The sequence below is a fragment of the Phyllostomus discolor genome, chromosome 4, assembly GCF_004126475.2.
Source record: "Phyllostomus discolor isolate MPI-MPIP mPhyDis1 chromosome 4, mPhyDis1.pri.v3, whole genome shotgun sequence".
NCBI classification, from domain to species: Eukaryota; Metazoa; Chordata; class Mammalia; order Chiroptera; family Phyllostomidae; genus Phyllostomus; species Phyllostomus discolor.
In genome coordinates this window covers 101,943,679-101,961,105 of record NC_040906.2, presented here as the reverse complement: position 1 = coordinate 101,961,105, position 17,427 = coordinate 101,943,679, and the positions used below count along the sequence as shown (strand labels likewise).

Below are 17,427 nucleotides of genomic sequence, written 5' to 3'. Positions count from 1 at the left end.
TAGGGGTATAGCTAGTCTATCATTCTGACACTCCTCCCCACTGGCCCCTCCCAAGGGAGGTGGGGACTGACGCCATGGCCGCCATGGCTAGGGTGGTACACTAGACTGGCTGGTTGGTGTGAGTGAGGCTGAGACTGTGGGCATCTTGATGGATGAAAATGTGAGCCAGGTGGAGCTGTACCAGGTGGTCCCCCCGCCCCCGCATCTGCTACATGGGAGTGTGCTGCTACCAGCATAAGGGGAGGGCAGGATGTGTGATTGCTGGTGGATGTCTGTGTATGAGAGGGCTGCTCTGATGTGGCAGGGGCCAAGCAAGGTGTGCAACGTGACATTGGGGCCAAGTGCCAGCCACTGGGCTGAGAATGTGTCTGGGCAGGAGGACAGGATACCTGGTGATGAAGCATTTTTGTGAGTCTGTGAGTGTGCATGTATGAGTATGTGTGTATCTGTGAGTATGTAAGTATATGAGTGAGCACGTAAGTGTGTATGCATGTGTATGTGTGTGTATATATGTAAGTATGTGTATCTGATAGTGTGTGTGTGTGTCTGTGTATCAGTGTATCTGTGCTGACAGATCATGTGTGAGTGGGCATGTAAGTGTGTATGTCTGTGTTTGTCATCTGGGAAGGAGAACAATGGCCAGATTGGTGTGGTTTAATGTCTGGAGCTGACCTGGGTGTGTGAGGGAGATGGAGGATGGATGGGTGGGACCCGTGGCCAGTACCTTATCATACACAGCAACCTGGAGGGAAAAGCCCAAGTGATCAATGAGGCCTTGCTTGCGGGCAATGTGCAGGCAGACTTCCCGAGATGTTGAGGCTGAGTCCACCATGAGAGTTAGGTTCTCTCCATTCACCAAGATGACCTGGATTGGGATGTGTTTCTTGGACTTGACAGCCTGGGGACAGATGAAGACTCAGTCCCTCTGCTCCAGATATCCCTGGGCTCAGCTGCCTGTCCCAGAGGCTGGCCCACTGCCTCCCTCTCTCCCCAAAGTTCTGGCCATCAGATATGGCTGCTACACTGATGGACCTGGTGGAGCAAAAGCAAGGCTGCTGTAGTGTGTGTGCTTCTATGGGTGGTCCTCAGCAGTCTTCAGGGTGCCACCTTCAGGCAAAGGTTCCCCTCTAACATGAGAACCCTGAGCTCTGGGAGGTTGAGTGACTGAGACTCACAGAGGGTCAGAAAAACTCTTGGACATTGCTGAGTCATGGACTCTAGCATTTTTGATGCATGGGAGCTACAGTTCCCTTTGTGTATAATAGGGTGTGAGCACACTCATACAGCTGCTGCAACTTCATGTGCAACTCCAGGGCTCATGAGCCGAGCAGGTAGAGGAAGAGAAGAGGAGAGGCCCTGTGGGGTGGCAGGGTGAGAATGGGAAAAAGTATAGCAAAAGAGGACCCCAGTATGGGGCACCAAGGGACACAGGGAGTGAGGGCCTTTCAGGAACCATGAGTATAGCAGGATGCAGGAGGGGCCTCCTCAATCTTTCCTGTGTCTGAATAACCCTTCCTAGGGACACTGTGAGAACTCACAGGTGATGCATAGCAATGCCACCAAGGATGACAACCTTGGAATGACCACTGCCTTCTTTATAAAATGCAAATATCCTAGGGAAGGGTAACATTTTAAGGAATTAGCAGTCATTCACACTTGAATGCTAATCAGTTTATCAGGTATGTATTTCCACTTTAGCTAGTAGCGGCCCTGAAGGAATGTGGATTTACAAGTGGGGAGAGCACTTTTGAAGCCTGGGCTTCCCCTGGGGCAGCTGAGCCCCAGGTGGTACTCACAGAGACCACTGGCATAGAAGGATCTCCAGGGGGGTGGAAGAGACCTAAGGACACACTTCCTGCTGGAAGCACAAAAGAAGCCACCCCAGAATCTGTGCTAGAGGAGCCACGGGGGCTGGCGCCACCCTACCCTGACCATTTCCCACTCCAGCTAGTCCCTACCTGCAGCTCCAGCCAGGTGGGGGGCTCCATGCGAACCCCGTTGGCATAGGTGCGTCTCAGGCGCTCAGCACAGAAGGGCCCATAACTGGCTGGCCCTTCACCAATGAAGTTCAGCAGATACTGGTGAGAGAGGAAGGGAAAGGAAGGAAGACACTTAGGGTGGGGCCACTTTCTACTTACTGCCCAGATGGGTTCTAAAAATTATAATATTCATTCTAGCTCTGTGAGGTGATAGATGTGTCAATTAACCTTACTGTGTGATCATTTTGCAATATATGCCTATATAAAATCACTACACTGTATACCTTAAACTTATGTGATACCAATTATATCTCAATAAAACTGGAAACAATTTTTTAAAAATTTTAAATGATAATAGTGTTGTCAAAACACAGTCTCACATAACATGAGAAGGACATAAATTGAACATTTCTTAGGATAAATTTGTCAATGTTTTAAATAGTACATGGTTTTATTAAAATGTGCAAACTCTTTGATCCAATAGTTCAGACCTATCCTAAAGGCAAACACACATATATATATATATATAAATATAATAAATAAAGATTTTATTTATTTATTTCTAGATAGGGGAAAGGAGAGAGAAAGAGGAAAACATCAATATGTGGCTGCCTCTCATGTGTCCCATACTGGGGACCTGGCCCACAACCCAGGCATGTGCCCTGACTGGAAATTGAACAGGTGACACTTTGGTTTGCAGGCTGGCGCTCAATCTACTGAGCCATGCCAGCCAGGGTCAAATATATACATTTTTAATCACAGTAGTGTTTATAGTAATAAGCAAATGGAAGGTGGACCCAAATGTCCATCCACAAGTTAAATACTCTGTAGGATAGCTGTATATACATATGGCATTAAAGATGGCATTTGAGAAAAGTTTGTCACATGAAAAGACACTTGTATAGACAAGTGAAAGATACTAGAGAGTTGATGTTCAAAATGTTTGATGACCTGGCTGGTGTAGCTCAGTGGATTGAGTGCAGGCTGTGAACCAAAGGGTCACAGGTTCGATTCCCAGTTAGGGCACATGCCTGGGTTGCAGCCAGGTCCCCAGTGGGGGCCACGTGAGATGCAATCACACATTGATGTCTCTCTCTCTCTCCCTCCTTTCCCCTCTCTACAAATAAATAAAAAATAAAATCTTAAAAAAAAAAGCTGCGGATGTCAATTCTTAAAAAATATGTTTGATGAAATGTGTTGAAAATCTTTTCAATCATGGAGAGATTTTTGTGAGAAGATGCAACCTGGAATGATTGACTGGTGTCAAGAGTGGCCCTAGTGCCCAGTGCAGATGGCTGGGGTTGACCATGCTTCCTGCTGTCCCCAAAGGCAGAGAGAAAGTGACATTGTTTTCTGTATGACCACAAGTATGACACTATAGCACCACAAAAGACCAAAAATTGTAACAAGTTACCTCTGGGTGTGGAGAAAACTTATTTTCTTTTCAGATTTTCTGCATTTCCTACATATTACTTTTATGATAAGAACCAAAAGACATATTAAAGCAGTGAAGCCTGTGGCCTTTAACACTGCATCTGTCAATACCTCACCTTCATTTTTAGTTCTAGGGACCAGAGAGAGATGCTTCAGGCAATCTCCACTCACTGCTCAATCCTAAAACACCTTTGTTTTTTCAAGGCACATGTCCTCTACCATCTCAGAAGAGCCACCCTAGTGCCTCAGACCAAATGAACTGCAGCCCATGAATAAGGGCCAGAAAAACCAGGTCCAGTGTCCTCTTTCACAGAAGGGAGAACTGAGATCCAAAGAGGCATAGGCACTGATGTTCATCATGGCAAGTAGAAGCAGAAGAACTTGGCCCCAAACTGGGATTTCTGGACCTTCCCCATGGCTCAGGACCAACCCATACTCCCAACTCCAGCCACTGCCCTGGGTCTTCCCCACCTTCTTGAACCTCTCAGAGGGCGGGAAGCAGCCTAAACAGAGGCTGAGCAGGATCCAGCCCCGGGCCACACTGCTCATTTTGAAGTTTTCCGAGAGTTGCTTGCAGATCTGGCAGTAAATCTCATCCCTGAAAGACATGGACCACTAGGAGTTCAGGCTATAGGCTAGCTCTGAGAAGAAGGGACAGGTGACTAGGTACACAGCTCCTTCTACACCCCTGGGTGGTATCATGTCCAAGGGGCAGCCTCCAGCTTTCTCACCTTCAATTGCCTTTGCTGACCTCCCTTGCTGTATCGCTGGCTGACCTGGACCTTGTCACCTCCTGAAACTGTGCCACCTCCACTGCCTGCCCAGGGCTCTGTTTCCCCACTCCCATTAGCCATCATTACTTAGCTCATCAAGGCCTTAGACTTTGTCCTCTTGGTCAGTCATCTTGTCCCTTCAGAATTTTGCTCCCTACCTCACCCACTCTTCCCACAATACCCTGGTCCTCCAGCTGTTGGGCATGGAGTCAGGGAGTGCCCAGGGGTCTCCAGCCACAGTCCTGTCCTCAGTAGTGTACACCTTTGTATGACCTGATCTGCTCCTTTCCCCAACTCTGTAGTTGTTTCTCACCTTCTCCTTCTGCCTTGAAGTCCTTCCCCTTTCCCTGAATGCAGCTACCCCACCACCACTCTATAGAGAAAAGTGGGGTCTCCTAGACTCCATAGGAGAACCTCTCAACTCCTTGCCTCCTGACCAGCAAGAGTTAAGAGGAAGGCACAGAGAAAACATTCCCACAGGCTCATACCACTTTTCTCTCTGTCTTCTCTTGTAGAGGGGACTCTTCTGGATCCTTTCTTACTTTATCAAGCCTCTATCATCTTATTAAAAAGTATCCCAGTTAGCCTTCCAACCTCACCTCACATATCTAGAGGCCAGCATCTTTTCCCTAACACTCAGTGGTGTGCTGGTGTTTCACAACCAACTTTTCTGGGGAAGAAAGCCCTGAGTCATTGTATTTGCCCATTTCTGTGGTGAATATTCCAATCGATGCCAATTTCAAGCTGCCAACCTGATGCCACTGAACACAGAGTTGGAAGGAAATGTGCCTCATGGACTCTCATGGCCTAGTAAACTCATCTACACCACACCTTTCTCAAGTCTCTACAGGCACCACCATCAACCATTCACCCAGTTGGAAATCTGGGAGCAATTTTAGACTCCTTCCGGCAGCAACCATATTCTACCATCTGTCTTCTGGATGTTTTCTTTGTCTGTTTCTTTTAACTCTTGCTCCCTGGGCCATCTCCCCTCAGCTCTCGCTGGACCTCTGTAGCAGCCTCCTTCCGGTCTCCCACCCCTAAGCTTCATCTCTCCATGTCATTGTCAGGGAGAACTTTCTGGAAGTCAAATATGGTCATGGTCTTCTCTTACTTAAAACTTATCCTTTTTTACCCCTATGATTACATTCAAACTCAATTCCCAGTTGTGATAAAACACTTAGAATTCCAGACCTTTGGGCTGTTTTAAAACTTTGTGACTGTGCTCACCCTCTCCCTTCTTTCTGGTGAAATACTCCTCTTCCTTCTCACAGCTCCCCCCGCCCCAGAGGGCATTACAACTACTTCTTCTTGGCACCCCCACTGGAATCTCATGTTAACACAAGCAGTTGTTGTGGGTCTCCGGGTCCTCCCATGCTCCCCAACTAAAGGGTGACCTCCTAGAGGGCAGAGACATGTCATCATCATCTCTGAATCCCCAGTCTAGGTCTTGCCTCTGAGCAGGTAATTAATAAATATTTATTGAATGTATGGCTGGATGTGGGTGGAGCATTTGCTTTAACTTGGAATTTGGCTAAGACCCCAGAACCAAAGACAAACAGGTGATAATACTCAAGGATCTACTAAAAGGTGGAAGAACCAGTTAAGCCCCCATGCCATCTCCAACCTGCATGAGTGAAGATGAGAAATTTGAAAGGTTATTCCTGGAAAGGATTTCATAGGAATAGAGATATTTCTGGCCTCTCTCCATTTGCTCCAGATGAAGGGTGTGAGGGGGTCCCCAGGAGATTGCCAATACAGACAGAGGCTATCTGCCAGAGGTGAGACACATCTTGTTCCCCATTTGAGGCATGCTGAGCCCCAGAAGTCCATTGTCTCACTCCAAGGTACTGGAATAAAGCAGAGTTCATGAGAGTGTTTTACTTCTGTCCCCCAAAGACATAAGTGGGGGCCTCCAGTAACAGAGAGACTGGTGTCTTCTTCCTTCTAGAGACCTGTAAGCTACCCTTGATGGCCAAAATGAAGCAAGAACAGTCAGAAGCTGGGAATGTCATTGAAGGAGCTGAGCTTCAGGTGTCTTGATGAGATCTCACACAAACAGGCAGCCCATCATTCCAGAAGGTCCCAGCAGTAAGGTTGTGATGTGTTCCATCAGCAGATAGTTGGCAGAGAGTCTCAAGGGATCACTGAGTGAGTATCAGCCCCACCTGGAGACAGCACTGTGTGAAAGTGCCTATAGAGTTATCTGATGAATCCATAGTGCATCTCATTTGGACACAGCTTTTACATGTCTGTCATATTAGAAGGTGTGGTGGCTAGTGAGGAGTAACTATGAGAGACTACCAATAGAACCAACTAAGTAGAGTTGCCTGGTTGATATTACTCAGGCAGCTAAAACTTGAGTAGAAACCCTGCAGTCTTACTACCTTCAAGAACCAGAAGACAGATTTTGGGGTACCTACAGTAGTTGAAAAAGGGAAATCCTAGAATGAAGAGAACAATAGAAAAGGAGTCCTAAATTTTGCATATAAAATCTTCCATAATCTCTGATGAGTACAAGTTTATATATGTGTGGGGCAGACTCCAGGCTGCCCAGCAAAGGCTAAAAGAACTAAACATGGATTCCAGCTGCTACTCACCACAGGGAGACAGAGTTTAAAACCAATCAAGTTGATTGCCTACCTGAACAAAAAGTCAACACTCTGAAAAAAATATAATGGAATCCACAGTCTCTAAACATAATCCTCCATGGTCAGTGTACAACTCAAGAGTACTGGACTTATGAGAAAATACACTCAAGTACTAGACATGTGAAGAAACAGAAAAAAAAAAAGGCCATTCTCAAGAGAAATGGCAGTTAATGGAGACTGACCCTAAAAGGATCCAGATAATGAATTTAGCAGAAAAGTTTTAATTTTTAAAAATAATTTTTAAATTTTTAATTATGGTTAAAACACAATTTACAATAGACAAGTGCTAGAAGCAACCTAAGTGCTCATTGGTAAATGAGTGGATCAAAAAACTGTGGTACATTTGCACAATGGAATACTAAGCAGCAGAAAGAAAGAAGGAACTCCTACCCTTCACAACAGCATGGATGGAACTGGAGAGCATTATGCTAAGTAAAATAAGCCAGGCAGTGAAAGACAAATACCATATGATCTCCCCTCTAAGTGTTACCTTATCAATAAAACAAACAAGCAACCAACATAGAACCAGAGACAGAAATAAAGAACAAACTGACAGTGCCCAGAGGGGCAAGAGGAGGGGGACAATGGGAAAAGAAGGGGAGGGGTCATCAAAGAACATGTATAAAGGACCCATAGACAAAGACAACAATGTGGGGGTGAGGATTGAATGTGGGAGGTGAGGGTGGGTAGGGCAGAGGAGAGTAATGGGGGCAAATGGGGACAACTGTAATTGAACAACAATAATTAAAAAAATTAAAAAATATGTATGATTTTAGCCAAAAAATGTACAATATTATTTAGTTTCAGGTGTACAATCCCACGATTACACATTTACATAACTTACCAAGTGATCACCCTGATAAATCTAGTACACCTCTGACACCATACATAGTTTACAATATTATTGACTATATTCCTATGCTGTACTTAACATTCCCATGACTATTCTGTAACTACCAATTTGTACTTTCTAATTCCTTCCTTTACCTTCTTCACACATTCCCTCAAACCCCCTTCCACTGGATAACCATCAAAATGTTTTCTGTATCTATCACTCTATTTCTGTTCTGCTTGTTTATTTTGTTTTTCAGATTCCACATACAAATGAAATTGTATGGCATTTGTTTTTATCTGCCTGACTTATTTAACTCAGCACAATACCCTATAGGTCCATTCATATTGGTACTGATGGCAAGATTTCATTCTTTTTTATGGCTGAGTCATATTCCATACTATATGTACACCACCTCTTTATTCATTCATCTACTTAAGTTGCTTCCATATTTTGGTTGTTGTAAATAGTGTTGCAATGAACACATTGATGCACTGATGACTTTTCAATGTAGTGTTTTGGGTTTGTTTGGATAAATACCTGGAAGTGGAATTGCTGGATCCTTCTTTGTCTCTTGTTATATCCTTTGTTTTAAATTCTAATTTGCCTGGTATAAGTACATTACCCCAACTTTTTTTTGTTTCCATTGTCATGAAATTTCTTTTTCCATCCCTTTACTTTTAATCTGTGTGTCTTTACATCTGAAGTGAGTCTTTTGTAGACAACATATGCAAGGTCTTATTTTCTTCTCCATTCAAGTTACCCTATGTCTTCTGATTAGAACACTTAATCTATTTACATTTAAAGTAGTTATTGATAGATATGTATGTATTGCAATTTTATTATTTATATTTTAATCTTCTTCTTCTCCTTATTCTTCTTTCTCCTTCTTCTTCAAGAATAGCCTTCAACATATTTTGTCATACTTGTTTGATGGTGATGAACTCCTTTAGCTTTTTCTTGTCTGGGAAGCTCTTTTTCTGTCCTTTGATTCTAAATAATAGCTTTGCAGGCTAGAGTAACCTTGGTTGTAGGTCCTTGCTTTCTCATTACTTTGAATATTTTGTGCCAATCCCTTCTGGCCTGCAAAATTTCTGTTAAGAAATCAGCAGATGATAGAAACAGGCTGACAGTGTACAGAGGAGAGAGGGGAGAGAATTTCAAGGGAATTTCAGGGGAAAAGGGGAAGGGTTTACAGGAACAAGTATAAAGGACACATGGACAAAAACTAGGGGGGATGGAAATGGGAGGAAGGTGGGGAAGGCTGGGTGGGTGGGCTGGGATGAGAGTAAAAGATAGAAAATTGTACTTGAACAACAATTAAAAAACAAAAAAAGAAATCAGCTGATGGTTTTATGGGAGCTCCCTTGTAGGTAACTGCTTTTCTTTTGCTGTTTTTAAGATTCTCTATTTGCCTTTTACCTTTGGCATTGTAATTATGATGTGTCTTGGTGTAGGCCTCTTTGGGGTCATCTTGTTTGGGACCCTCTGCATTCTCTGGACTTGTATGTCTTTTTCCCTCACCAGGTTAGGGAAGTTTTCAGTCATTATTTTTCAAATAGCATCTCAATTTCTTTCTTTCTTCTCCCTCTATGATGCAGATATTGTCATGTCTGATGTTGTATCGGAGATCCCTTAAACTACCTTCACTACCCTAATTTTTTATTCTTTTTTTTTCTTCCCTGATTGGGTGTTTTTTCTATATTATCTTCCAAATTACTGATTCAGTCCTCTACTTTGTCCAATCTGCTGTTGATTTTCCATTTCCGCTGTGTACCATTCATTTCTAGCTGGTTCTTGTTAATAGTTTCTCTGTTGTTTTTATACTGTTGAAGTTCTCACTAAGTTCCTCGAGCATCCTTATAACCATTGTTTTGAAGTCTGTATCTGATGGTTTGCTTGCCTCCATTACATTTAGTTCTTTTTCTGAAGATTTTCCTTGTTCTTTCATTTGGTACCTGTTTTTTGTTTCCCCATTTGGCTGCCTCTCTATGTTTCTGTGTGTTAGGTAGACCTACTATGTCTTCTGGGATTCCAGAAGTCTTGGAAGGGTGGCTTACTGTACAAAGTACAGTAAGTGTACTATAGAACCAAGTGGCACAACCTCCTTAGTCACCTGAGCTGAACACTCCAGGTATACCTCCCATGTAGGCTGTGTACTTCCTCCTGTTGTAGTTAAGCTTTAATTGCTGTTGATGCATCAATGAGAAAGATTTATCCCAGAGTCCATTGGCTATGACATTTGCTGTGACTACAGTGGAAGAGCTACTGTGCAGAGACCAATCCTATGGATCAGAACTTGCTTCAGCTCTCCTTGAGTGTGTTGCTTCTGGAGATGATTTGGTCATGCTCTGGTGTGGTCTAAAGCTGGCTAGAGTGTGCTGGCTCTGGGTCCTCCCAAGATGTGTAAGCCAAGGTTAACTGCACCCTGTGCCTTTCCCAGGACTTCCTGGCATGAGCTACAAAGTAATCTGCAGATGGCTTCTACTTTTGTTGGGCTTGGAGGTACCCAGGAGAGGTCAAGCTGTGAACTGAGTCCTGTTGCCACTAGTGCCAGGCCTCCGGCTACTTAGAAAGAGGCACATGGCACACTGAGGCCAGATGCTGCTTGTTTGGGGTTTGTGAACATTTGAGAGAATTTAGGAAAGTCATGTTTAGGAAAACATGAGCCATGGTAGGCCATTTGTATGGAAAAGCCACTGGAAGTGGCTGGGTGGGCCTGCAAGTTGGGTATGGCCTGGGATCAGTGAATCACCAGGTCAGGGCAATGGTGTTAATTAGGTTGATGGTGACTCAGATATGGCTCCTGACTGCTTCTACAGGGACAGGGCTCAGCAAAGAAACAATGACTTCTGCCAGCACTTCTGTTTGGGAGAAAGTTGCCCCTCTAGCTCTTACTCCAGAGGCAGACACTCCAGTTCCTCCCCTTGTGTCCCTAGTGCCTTTTGAGCTGCTTCCCCAACAATGGAGTTCAAAGTGAGTCCAACTAAGTCTGGGTATTGGCCCTTTAAGAGGAAAGCCTGGGATTCCAGAAGTCTTCCACCTCACTCAGCCATAGTCTCCACTGGTTTTTACCTCCAGAAATTATGAGAACCTATTTTCCTGGCACTGGGAACCTATTTGTCTGGCCTGGTATGGGGATAGAATTCCCTGATCCTCAAGAAAAACCTCTGCAGCTGATATATTCCTCCCGATTTTTAACTGCCACTCATGAGTGTGGGGCCAGCTCATTCCATGTCTCCATCTCTCCTATCAGTCTTGATTTGGCTTCTTTAGAATATCCTGCTATAGGACTTCTGCATAGCTTGATTCCAAGTGGTTCTCAATGATGGGTATTCTGCAGTTTAGTTGTTATTTTGATGTGATCATGGGAGGCAGCAAATACAATGTTTACCTCCTCTGCCATCTTGACTGGAGGCCAGAAAAGGTTTTAAAACTACTGTAACTATACTTAAGAACATAAATAAAACTATGTTCTTAGTACATGAATAAATAGGAAATATTCACTGAGAAATAGAAACTATTAAGAAAAAACCCAAGTGCAAACTCTAGAACCAAAAAGAATAAGTTCTGAAATAAAAAAAAATATTGGATGGGTATGACAGCAGACTGGGGAAGACAAGAGAAAGATCAGTTAATTTAAAGATGGATCAATAGAAACTATTCAATCTAAAGAACAAAGAGAAAAGTGAAAAAAGAAAAAAAAAAGAAAAATACACCCACAGGGACCTGAGGGACAATATAAAATAGTCTGACATAGGTTTAATTAGAGTTTAAAGGAAAAGAGAGAGGGTGGAGGGAGAAAAGAGAGAGAGAATACAGTAGAATTATTTGATGAAATAATGGCCAACAATGACCCAGTCTGTAGGTCCCAGGACAGGGAGCAGGGAGAGGAGGGGGTGTCTTGGGGATAGGGAGCAAAGAAGGAGGTTGTGGCTATGGGCTGAGATCCAATGAGGGGGTCTGATATTCTAAATGGGAGATATGAGAGTAGGGACTGACCTGAGGCTGGGCTTCAGGATGGCATAACTAACAATGAAGTGCACCTTCTCCAGGTTGGACATGGGTCGGTCTGAGATAGAGCCATCAGACTCAAATGTCTCCTCTCCGAAATTCAGTTGGTTGGCAACCTTGAAACCCAAAAATAGCAGTTAGGACCACTGTGATTTTCCCCATTTTCAAAGTAAACAGGGCTGAGGTGGGAAGCAAAAGCCTGGAACCTTGTGGGTAGCAGGGGTGGGAGGAGCTCCTGGCCCTGAGCTCACCTGGCCTGTGATCTGGGAGGAGCGCCTCAGCTTCATGAAGGAAATGTCTTTGGTCCCTCTGTTTCTGAGGCTGGGCTTCTGTGGATAGAGACAGTTTGTAAGTGAAGGTGAACAAGGGCAGCACCTCAATGTTGCTGACCTGACAGCCTAGGGTGGAACAGTATCCATCTCACCCAGACATTTCCTATCCAATTTACAAAACATCTCAGCTGGATTTTGCAACATGTACACATGTGCAGCATCATCCTCAATCCTGGGTAAGGACACAGAAGAAAGGGAAGGTGAGAGATGAAACAAGGCTGGTCTGCCAGGAACTGGCCCTCTGGGAGGACTCAGGGCCTTTATGACTCCAAAGCTTGAACCTGTCACCAGTAAAAGCCTCTGAGCTAGGGCTGGGTCTGGGCCCAGGGGCCCTGGACAGCCCCAGGCCATGGTCATTCTTAGTGAAAACTGGGTGAATGAATTGGAATATGTTCTGCCCATGGCAAGGTGAGAGCCCTGCCAGGGTATCAAAAGAATCTAGGTTGCAAGGCCATCAGGATCCACTGGTCTCATCAGACAGAGGTCACATCTTGTCTTGATGGTGTCATGAGATGTGGCTGTCAACAGTAGAGCTGAGCATGGTACTGGACTTGAGTGGGGGTCAGCCCAGGTCCCAGGGCTAGGCACAAGCTTCTGGCCGGGGAAGCTGGTTTGCCACAGAGACAGAATGTGACACACAGTAGTTGTCCCTATTCGCAGATGACATGATTATCTACATAGAAAATTCCAAGAAATCTATAAAAGTGAGTTCAGCATGTTGCAGGATACAAAGTCAACACATTAATCAATTATATTTTTCTACAGTAACAAGGATCACTAGCAGCAAAATTAAAATATAGTGCCATTTACAATCTCAAAAAAATATGTGTAAGTCTAATAAAACATAGACAGGGCATGTGTGTTAAAACTACAAAACACTGATGAAAATAAAGTCAAAAGAGATCCAAATAAATGGAGTTCATGGATTGAAGGACTCAGCATAATAGAAATGTCAATTATCCTCAAATTGACATACAACAAAATTCCTATCAAAATACCAGCAAGATTATTTTTATAGATATGGGTAAGATTATTCTAAAATGTATACGGAAAGGCAAGGGACCTAGAATAGCTAAAACAATTTTTAAAAAGACTAATAAGGTGGGAGAAATTAGTGTACACAGCTTCAAGACATATATGTGCAGTCAATAGGACAACATGACATTTGTAGAGGGACAGACACATAGATCCATGGGGCAGAATAGAGAACACAGAAATAAACCCACACACTTGCACAACTGATTCTTGACAAAAGTGCAAAATCAGTTCACTGAATAATGAAAATTGGAGGTCTGACCTCTGGAAAACCAGTCCTGCTTCTCCCTGTGCTCATCCTCCAGAGGTGCACCATGGCTGGACTGCCTCTCAGGGTCCCTTGCCTGAGTGGCCACCAGCCTCCACGGCAGCCCCCAGCGTTCCCTGCCTCCTGACTCGCATGGTATGTGACTTCCAAGACTAGGCATTGCAGCTTCCTTCTGGCTTTCTGTCTTAGATCACTCACTGTGGAGGAAACCATATTGTGACAACACAAACAGCCATGTGAAGAGGCCCATGTGACAAGGAACTGAGGCCTTCTGCCAGCAGCCACCTGAGGAACACCTTGGAAGCAGATCTTCCAGTCCCAGTGGAGCCTTGAGATGATAGCCGTCCTTGTCGACAGCTTAACTGCAATCTCACAAGAGACCTTGAGCCAGACCTAACCAGTTAAGCCACTTCTGGCCCTCAGAAACTATGTGAGAAAATAAATGTATGCTTTTCCAAGCTGCCAAATTTTGGGGTACTATGTTGTGAAGTAATAGATTGTTAATACACTTTGCAGAGTTCATGCCTCTAGAGACCAGGGCTTGAGCCTGGGCACTTCCTATGTAATTCCAGGCCTGATGTGTCCAAGTGATCCTGGGCTGCAGACTAAGTCTGCACACAGTCTGTCTGCCCACAGGGCTTGATGTATGGGGCTGCTGGTGGGCCCATGTGCTGTCACTGCTGTTCCTTTGGACTGCTCTTGGTTTGTTCAACTAAGATTACATCATGAACTGAATCCTTCAGAAGCACTTTTGAAGCCCAACTATGAATGTCAGTTAACCTTCCATCAGAGGTTAGGGTAGAACACTAGTCGAGAGCTTGGGCTTCGAATTCAGTGCAATGAATTCAAAGCCCAGTTCTGTCACATGTATTTACTGTGATTTGGCAGCAACTTACTTCACTTCTCAGCTTCTTTGGCTATAATAAACATAAAAATCCCTACCTTATAGGGTTGGGGCACTTGAGAATTTACTGAAGAGAAGCTACTGACTCATAGCACATTGTCAGTCAGCAATATCTGTTGTTATTATTGTTATATGCATTTGAATCCTGATCAAGTAAACCCAATGTTCAGAGCTTGGGACCCTCTCCAACAATGACCACATAATTCAAAATGTCCTCAGTGTAATGCCTGACTCATGAGTTCCTGAGTGCAGTTCAAGAATTAACAAAACAAGCAAGCAAGCAAAACATAACCAGAAACATTGAAATTAAGAACAAACTGGCAGTAACCAGAGAGGAAGGAGGAGGGAAATAACATGGCAAAGAAGGGAAAGGGACATAAATGAATATGAATGAGGGACCAATGGATGGAGCCAAGAGGGGTGGTGGGATTGAGGGTGGGAGGTAGGCATGGGTAGGGTGGAGGAAAGTATTGATGGGAAAATGGAGACAACTGTATTTGAACATTAATTTAAAAAATGATTAAAAAGAAAAAAAAAAGACAAACTCCTGGAAGTAGAGAGTCCTGGCTTGGGCTGGGTTCAAGGTGGTACATGAGGGGACTCCATGTCTTGCCCCCTCTTCCAGGCCTCCCCTGGGACCTTGGGCCTGGTTGATGCCTAGTGGTGTCTGCCCTTTTCTGTTACCATCCTCATCCACGTACCTGTGCATATTTGTGCTGTGGAGACTGGGTTCTGCTCTCCTTGCCCATGATGTTATGGGTCTGTTGCATCACTGAGTTGCCACTCAAGTGGTTTCTGGCAAAGAGGACTGGCTCTGGAAGGTCACCCATGAATCTCAGGATGATGGTCCACACAGCCAGGGCACCCTGGGGAAATTGAGACAGAGATCCCAGCTGGAACTCAGCTTGCAGCATGGGGCCCACAGTGCAGGTCAGGGGCTGTGGGGGTAGCTTGAACCACTAGACACCAGAGGACTGCTAGGTACCGAGCAGTCGGCATCATCCTCATGGTAGAGCAGCGGGTATTGAAGGGGCTTCCGGATATGCGAATGGCTGGCCGATTTCTGGAAGTAGGTTGCAGCAAACTTGGGGAAGCTGTACTCAGCCAGGCTGTCCATGTCCTCCTCGGGATCCTCCACCATGGGGACTGTGTCCAGGTCAATCTCGGGCAGTTTCTGGGTCTTTGTTTCCATTTCCTGGGGACCCGTGAGAAGTAGAGAGAAACACCAGCCTTCTTTTCAGATGCCATTCTTTCAAAGGTGTGCATCTCTGGGGGCCAGGAAGCCCCAAGAAGGGTCTGTCTGGTTACGCACTGGATGCAAAGCCATCTGTCCACTCCCCTTTGTGTTGGAGACCTCTCCCACCCCACACCCCTGTTGGCCCCTGGTAGACTGCTGTCTGAAGGATGGTCCTCAGTATAAATTTCTCAGCCACCTGAGAACCCTCAGAGCCCCTGGCTAAGAGACATAGGCTCTCTAAGCTCCCTGCCCTCCTGCCTGCTCTCTGTCAGGTGCCCCTCCTGTGGAGGAGGTCCCAGTATCCCTACTGAGCAGATGGGAGGGGAGTTGTGCTGTGTGTGCACGTGCATGCATGAGTGAGAGAAGAGGCATGAGGCCCAGAACAGTGTGTGGTTAGAGTCAGCAGGACAGCCTTGGGAAGTTGCTTTTTTCCTACCCTGCTACCTCCCCCTCACACACCGCTTCTTCCTGCCAGTGATCATTAGTTCTCAGCATCAGGTCCCAGGTACAATCTACAGAGCAGCAGCCACCAAAGTGCTCTGCGCAAGGGGTCAAATACAGGTGTAGAGGTGCCTGACTGAAAGTCCAATATCGTTTGTGTATTAAAGGATCTAGAAAGTCTTGCAGGCAAGAAACCTGCTTACCTTGAAAATGCGAGGCCACAGAATGCCATTCTCCCCTTTTCTCTGCACATTCACCAAGGACTGAAGAACACACTTCAGCACCCATCCTGCCAACTCCCCCACAGAGTGCTTCTCATGAGCCTAGAGGTTGACTAAGGTCTGGACTGAGTGGGCCCAATCCCCTCCCTGCCCAGATGGACCCTTGAAGGACAGGGTCTGTCTTACCTCAGAGTGAGGTGAGGCCTGGCCCTCCTGCCCTCCGATCATGGACGGGAGGAAGCCAAACACTTGCTCCACCATCTCTGTGTCTGTAACAGTGTTGTAGATTGACTTGCGCTTCCTGGTGGGTGGAGAACTCCGGCCCTTCGGCTCTTCAGCTGGGATGACCAGCAGCCCCTGCACACAAACCCCATGGGGAAGGTTATCCAGACTCCGCTGGGGCAAGTACCTCAAAGAAGCCAAATAAACCTGCTCCTGCCATCATCTATCCAAATCAATGTATTTTCCTCTACAGTCCTAAATTGTAATATCTAGAGTGACTAGAGATTAATCAGCCTGGGCTTTTGATTTCCCAATGGAGAATCAGGTCTAGAGAGAGAGGTTGCCTGCTTGTCCTTAGACCCACATGGTCCCTGAAGTACTGCCTCAGACCTGGGACCACCAGAACCTCACATCAAACCTACTTTGTCCTTTATTCAAACAATACCCAGCCTCTGCTGGGAGAAGTGCCAGGGCCTATACTAACAAACACACACAGGGTTGAGTCTAGATTGTGGCCTGCCTGGGGTCACATGGGTGCAAAAGCAGCCTGCTGACATATCTGAGGGTCTATTCTCTTACTTGCCCTGGCCACTATGACAGTAATTTGTTCACTACATCCAATTTTTATCAATAGAGTAGGATAAATTTCATCCTAGCCCCTCTTTTCTCTTACAATTGTTAGCTGACTGAGGTTTAGTTTTAGGTGCCTTCTAGGGGAAATGGGATCATACACTACTGCCTGCTCTCTGCCCATCAGCTTCTCCTGCCCAGACACCCAAAGGCTTCTCTTGGTATTCCTCTGTGCCGAGCTATCCTGCCACAGCCCAGAAACTGGAGGCCTCTGCTCTTCTCCATGGAACTGGGGCCTCTCATAGCTCATCTAGCCCTGGTTTCCTGTGCCCTCCAGAAGATCCACCAGCGCTGTTGAGAAATAGTCGCCAAGGCTAACATGAGGGGACCAAGGAGCTTGATTTCCAGGTTCTAGGTATAAGACTGTCCTGCCGCCATAACCTAGGGGGTGACCTAGGTGTCCACATGGCCTGAGGGCCTGCTGCGGTAATAACTTTGAACAGGAAGGAAACAG

At 45.4% G+C, this 17,427-nt stretch overlaps 1 protein-coding gene across 3 annotated transcripts in view; it reads right to left on the bottom strand.

Annotated features, from left to right (window-relative positions):
- MYO7B (myosin VIIB) overlaps nucleotides 1-17,427 on the bottom strand; it is a 101,111-nt gene that overhangs the window by 15,192 nt on the left and 68,492 nt on the right. For all 3 annotated transcript variants that reach the window (XM_036023705.1, XM_036023708.1, XM_036023707.1), the window contains 8 exons: nucleotides 16,308-16,478; nucleotides 15,208-15,417; nucleotides 14,924-15,088; nucleotides 11,935-12,012; nucleotides 11,672-11,799; nucleotides 3,885-4,011; nucleotides 1,959-2,078; nucleotides 725-898 (listed from right to left, as the gene is read on the bottom strand). In XM_036023705.1, the coding sequence (XP_035879598.1) occupies nucleotides 725-898; nucleotides 1,959-2,078; nucleotides 3,885-4,011; nucleotides 11,672-11,799; nucleotides 11,935-12,012; nucleotides 14,924-15,088; nucleotides 15,208-15,417; nucleotides 16,308-16,478 (1,173 nt within the window). The remainder of the gene's footprint in view (nucleotides 1-724; nucleotides 899-1,958; nucleotides 2,079-3,884; nucleotides 4,012-11,671; nucleotides 11,800-11,934; nucleotides 12,013-14,923; nucleotides 15,089-15,207; nucleotides 15,418-16,307; nucleotides 16,479-17,427) is intronic.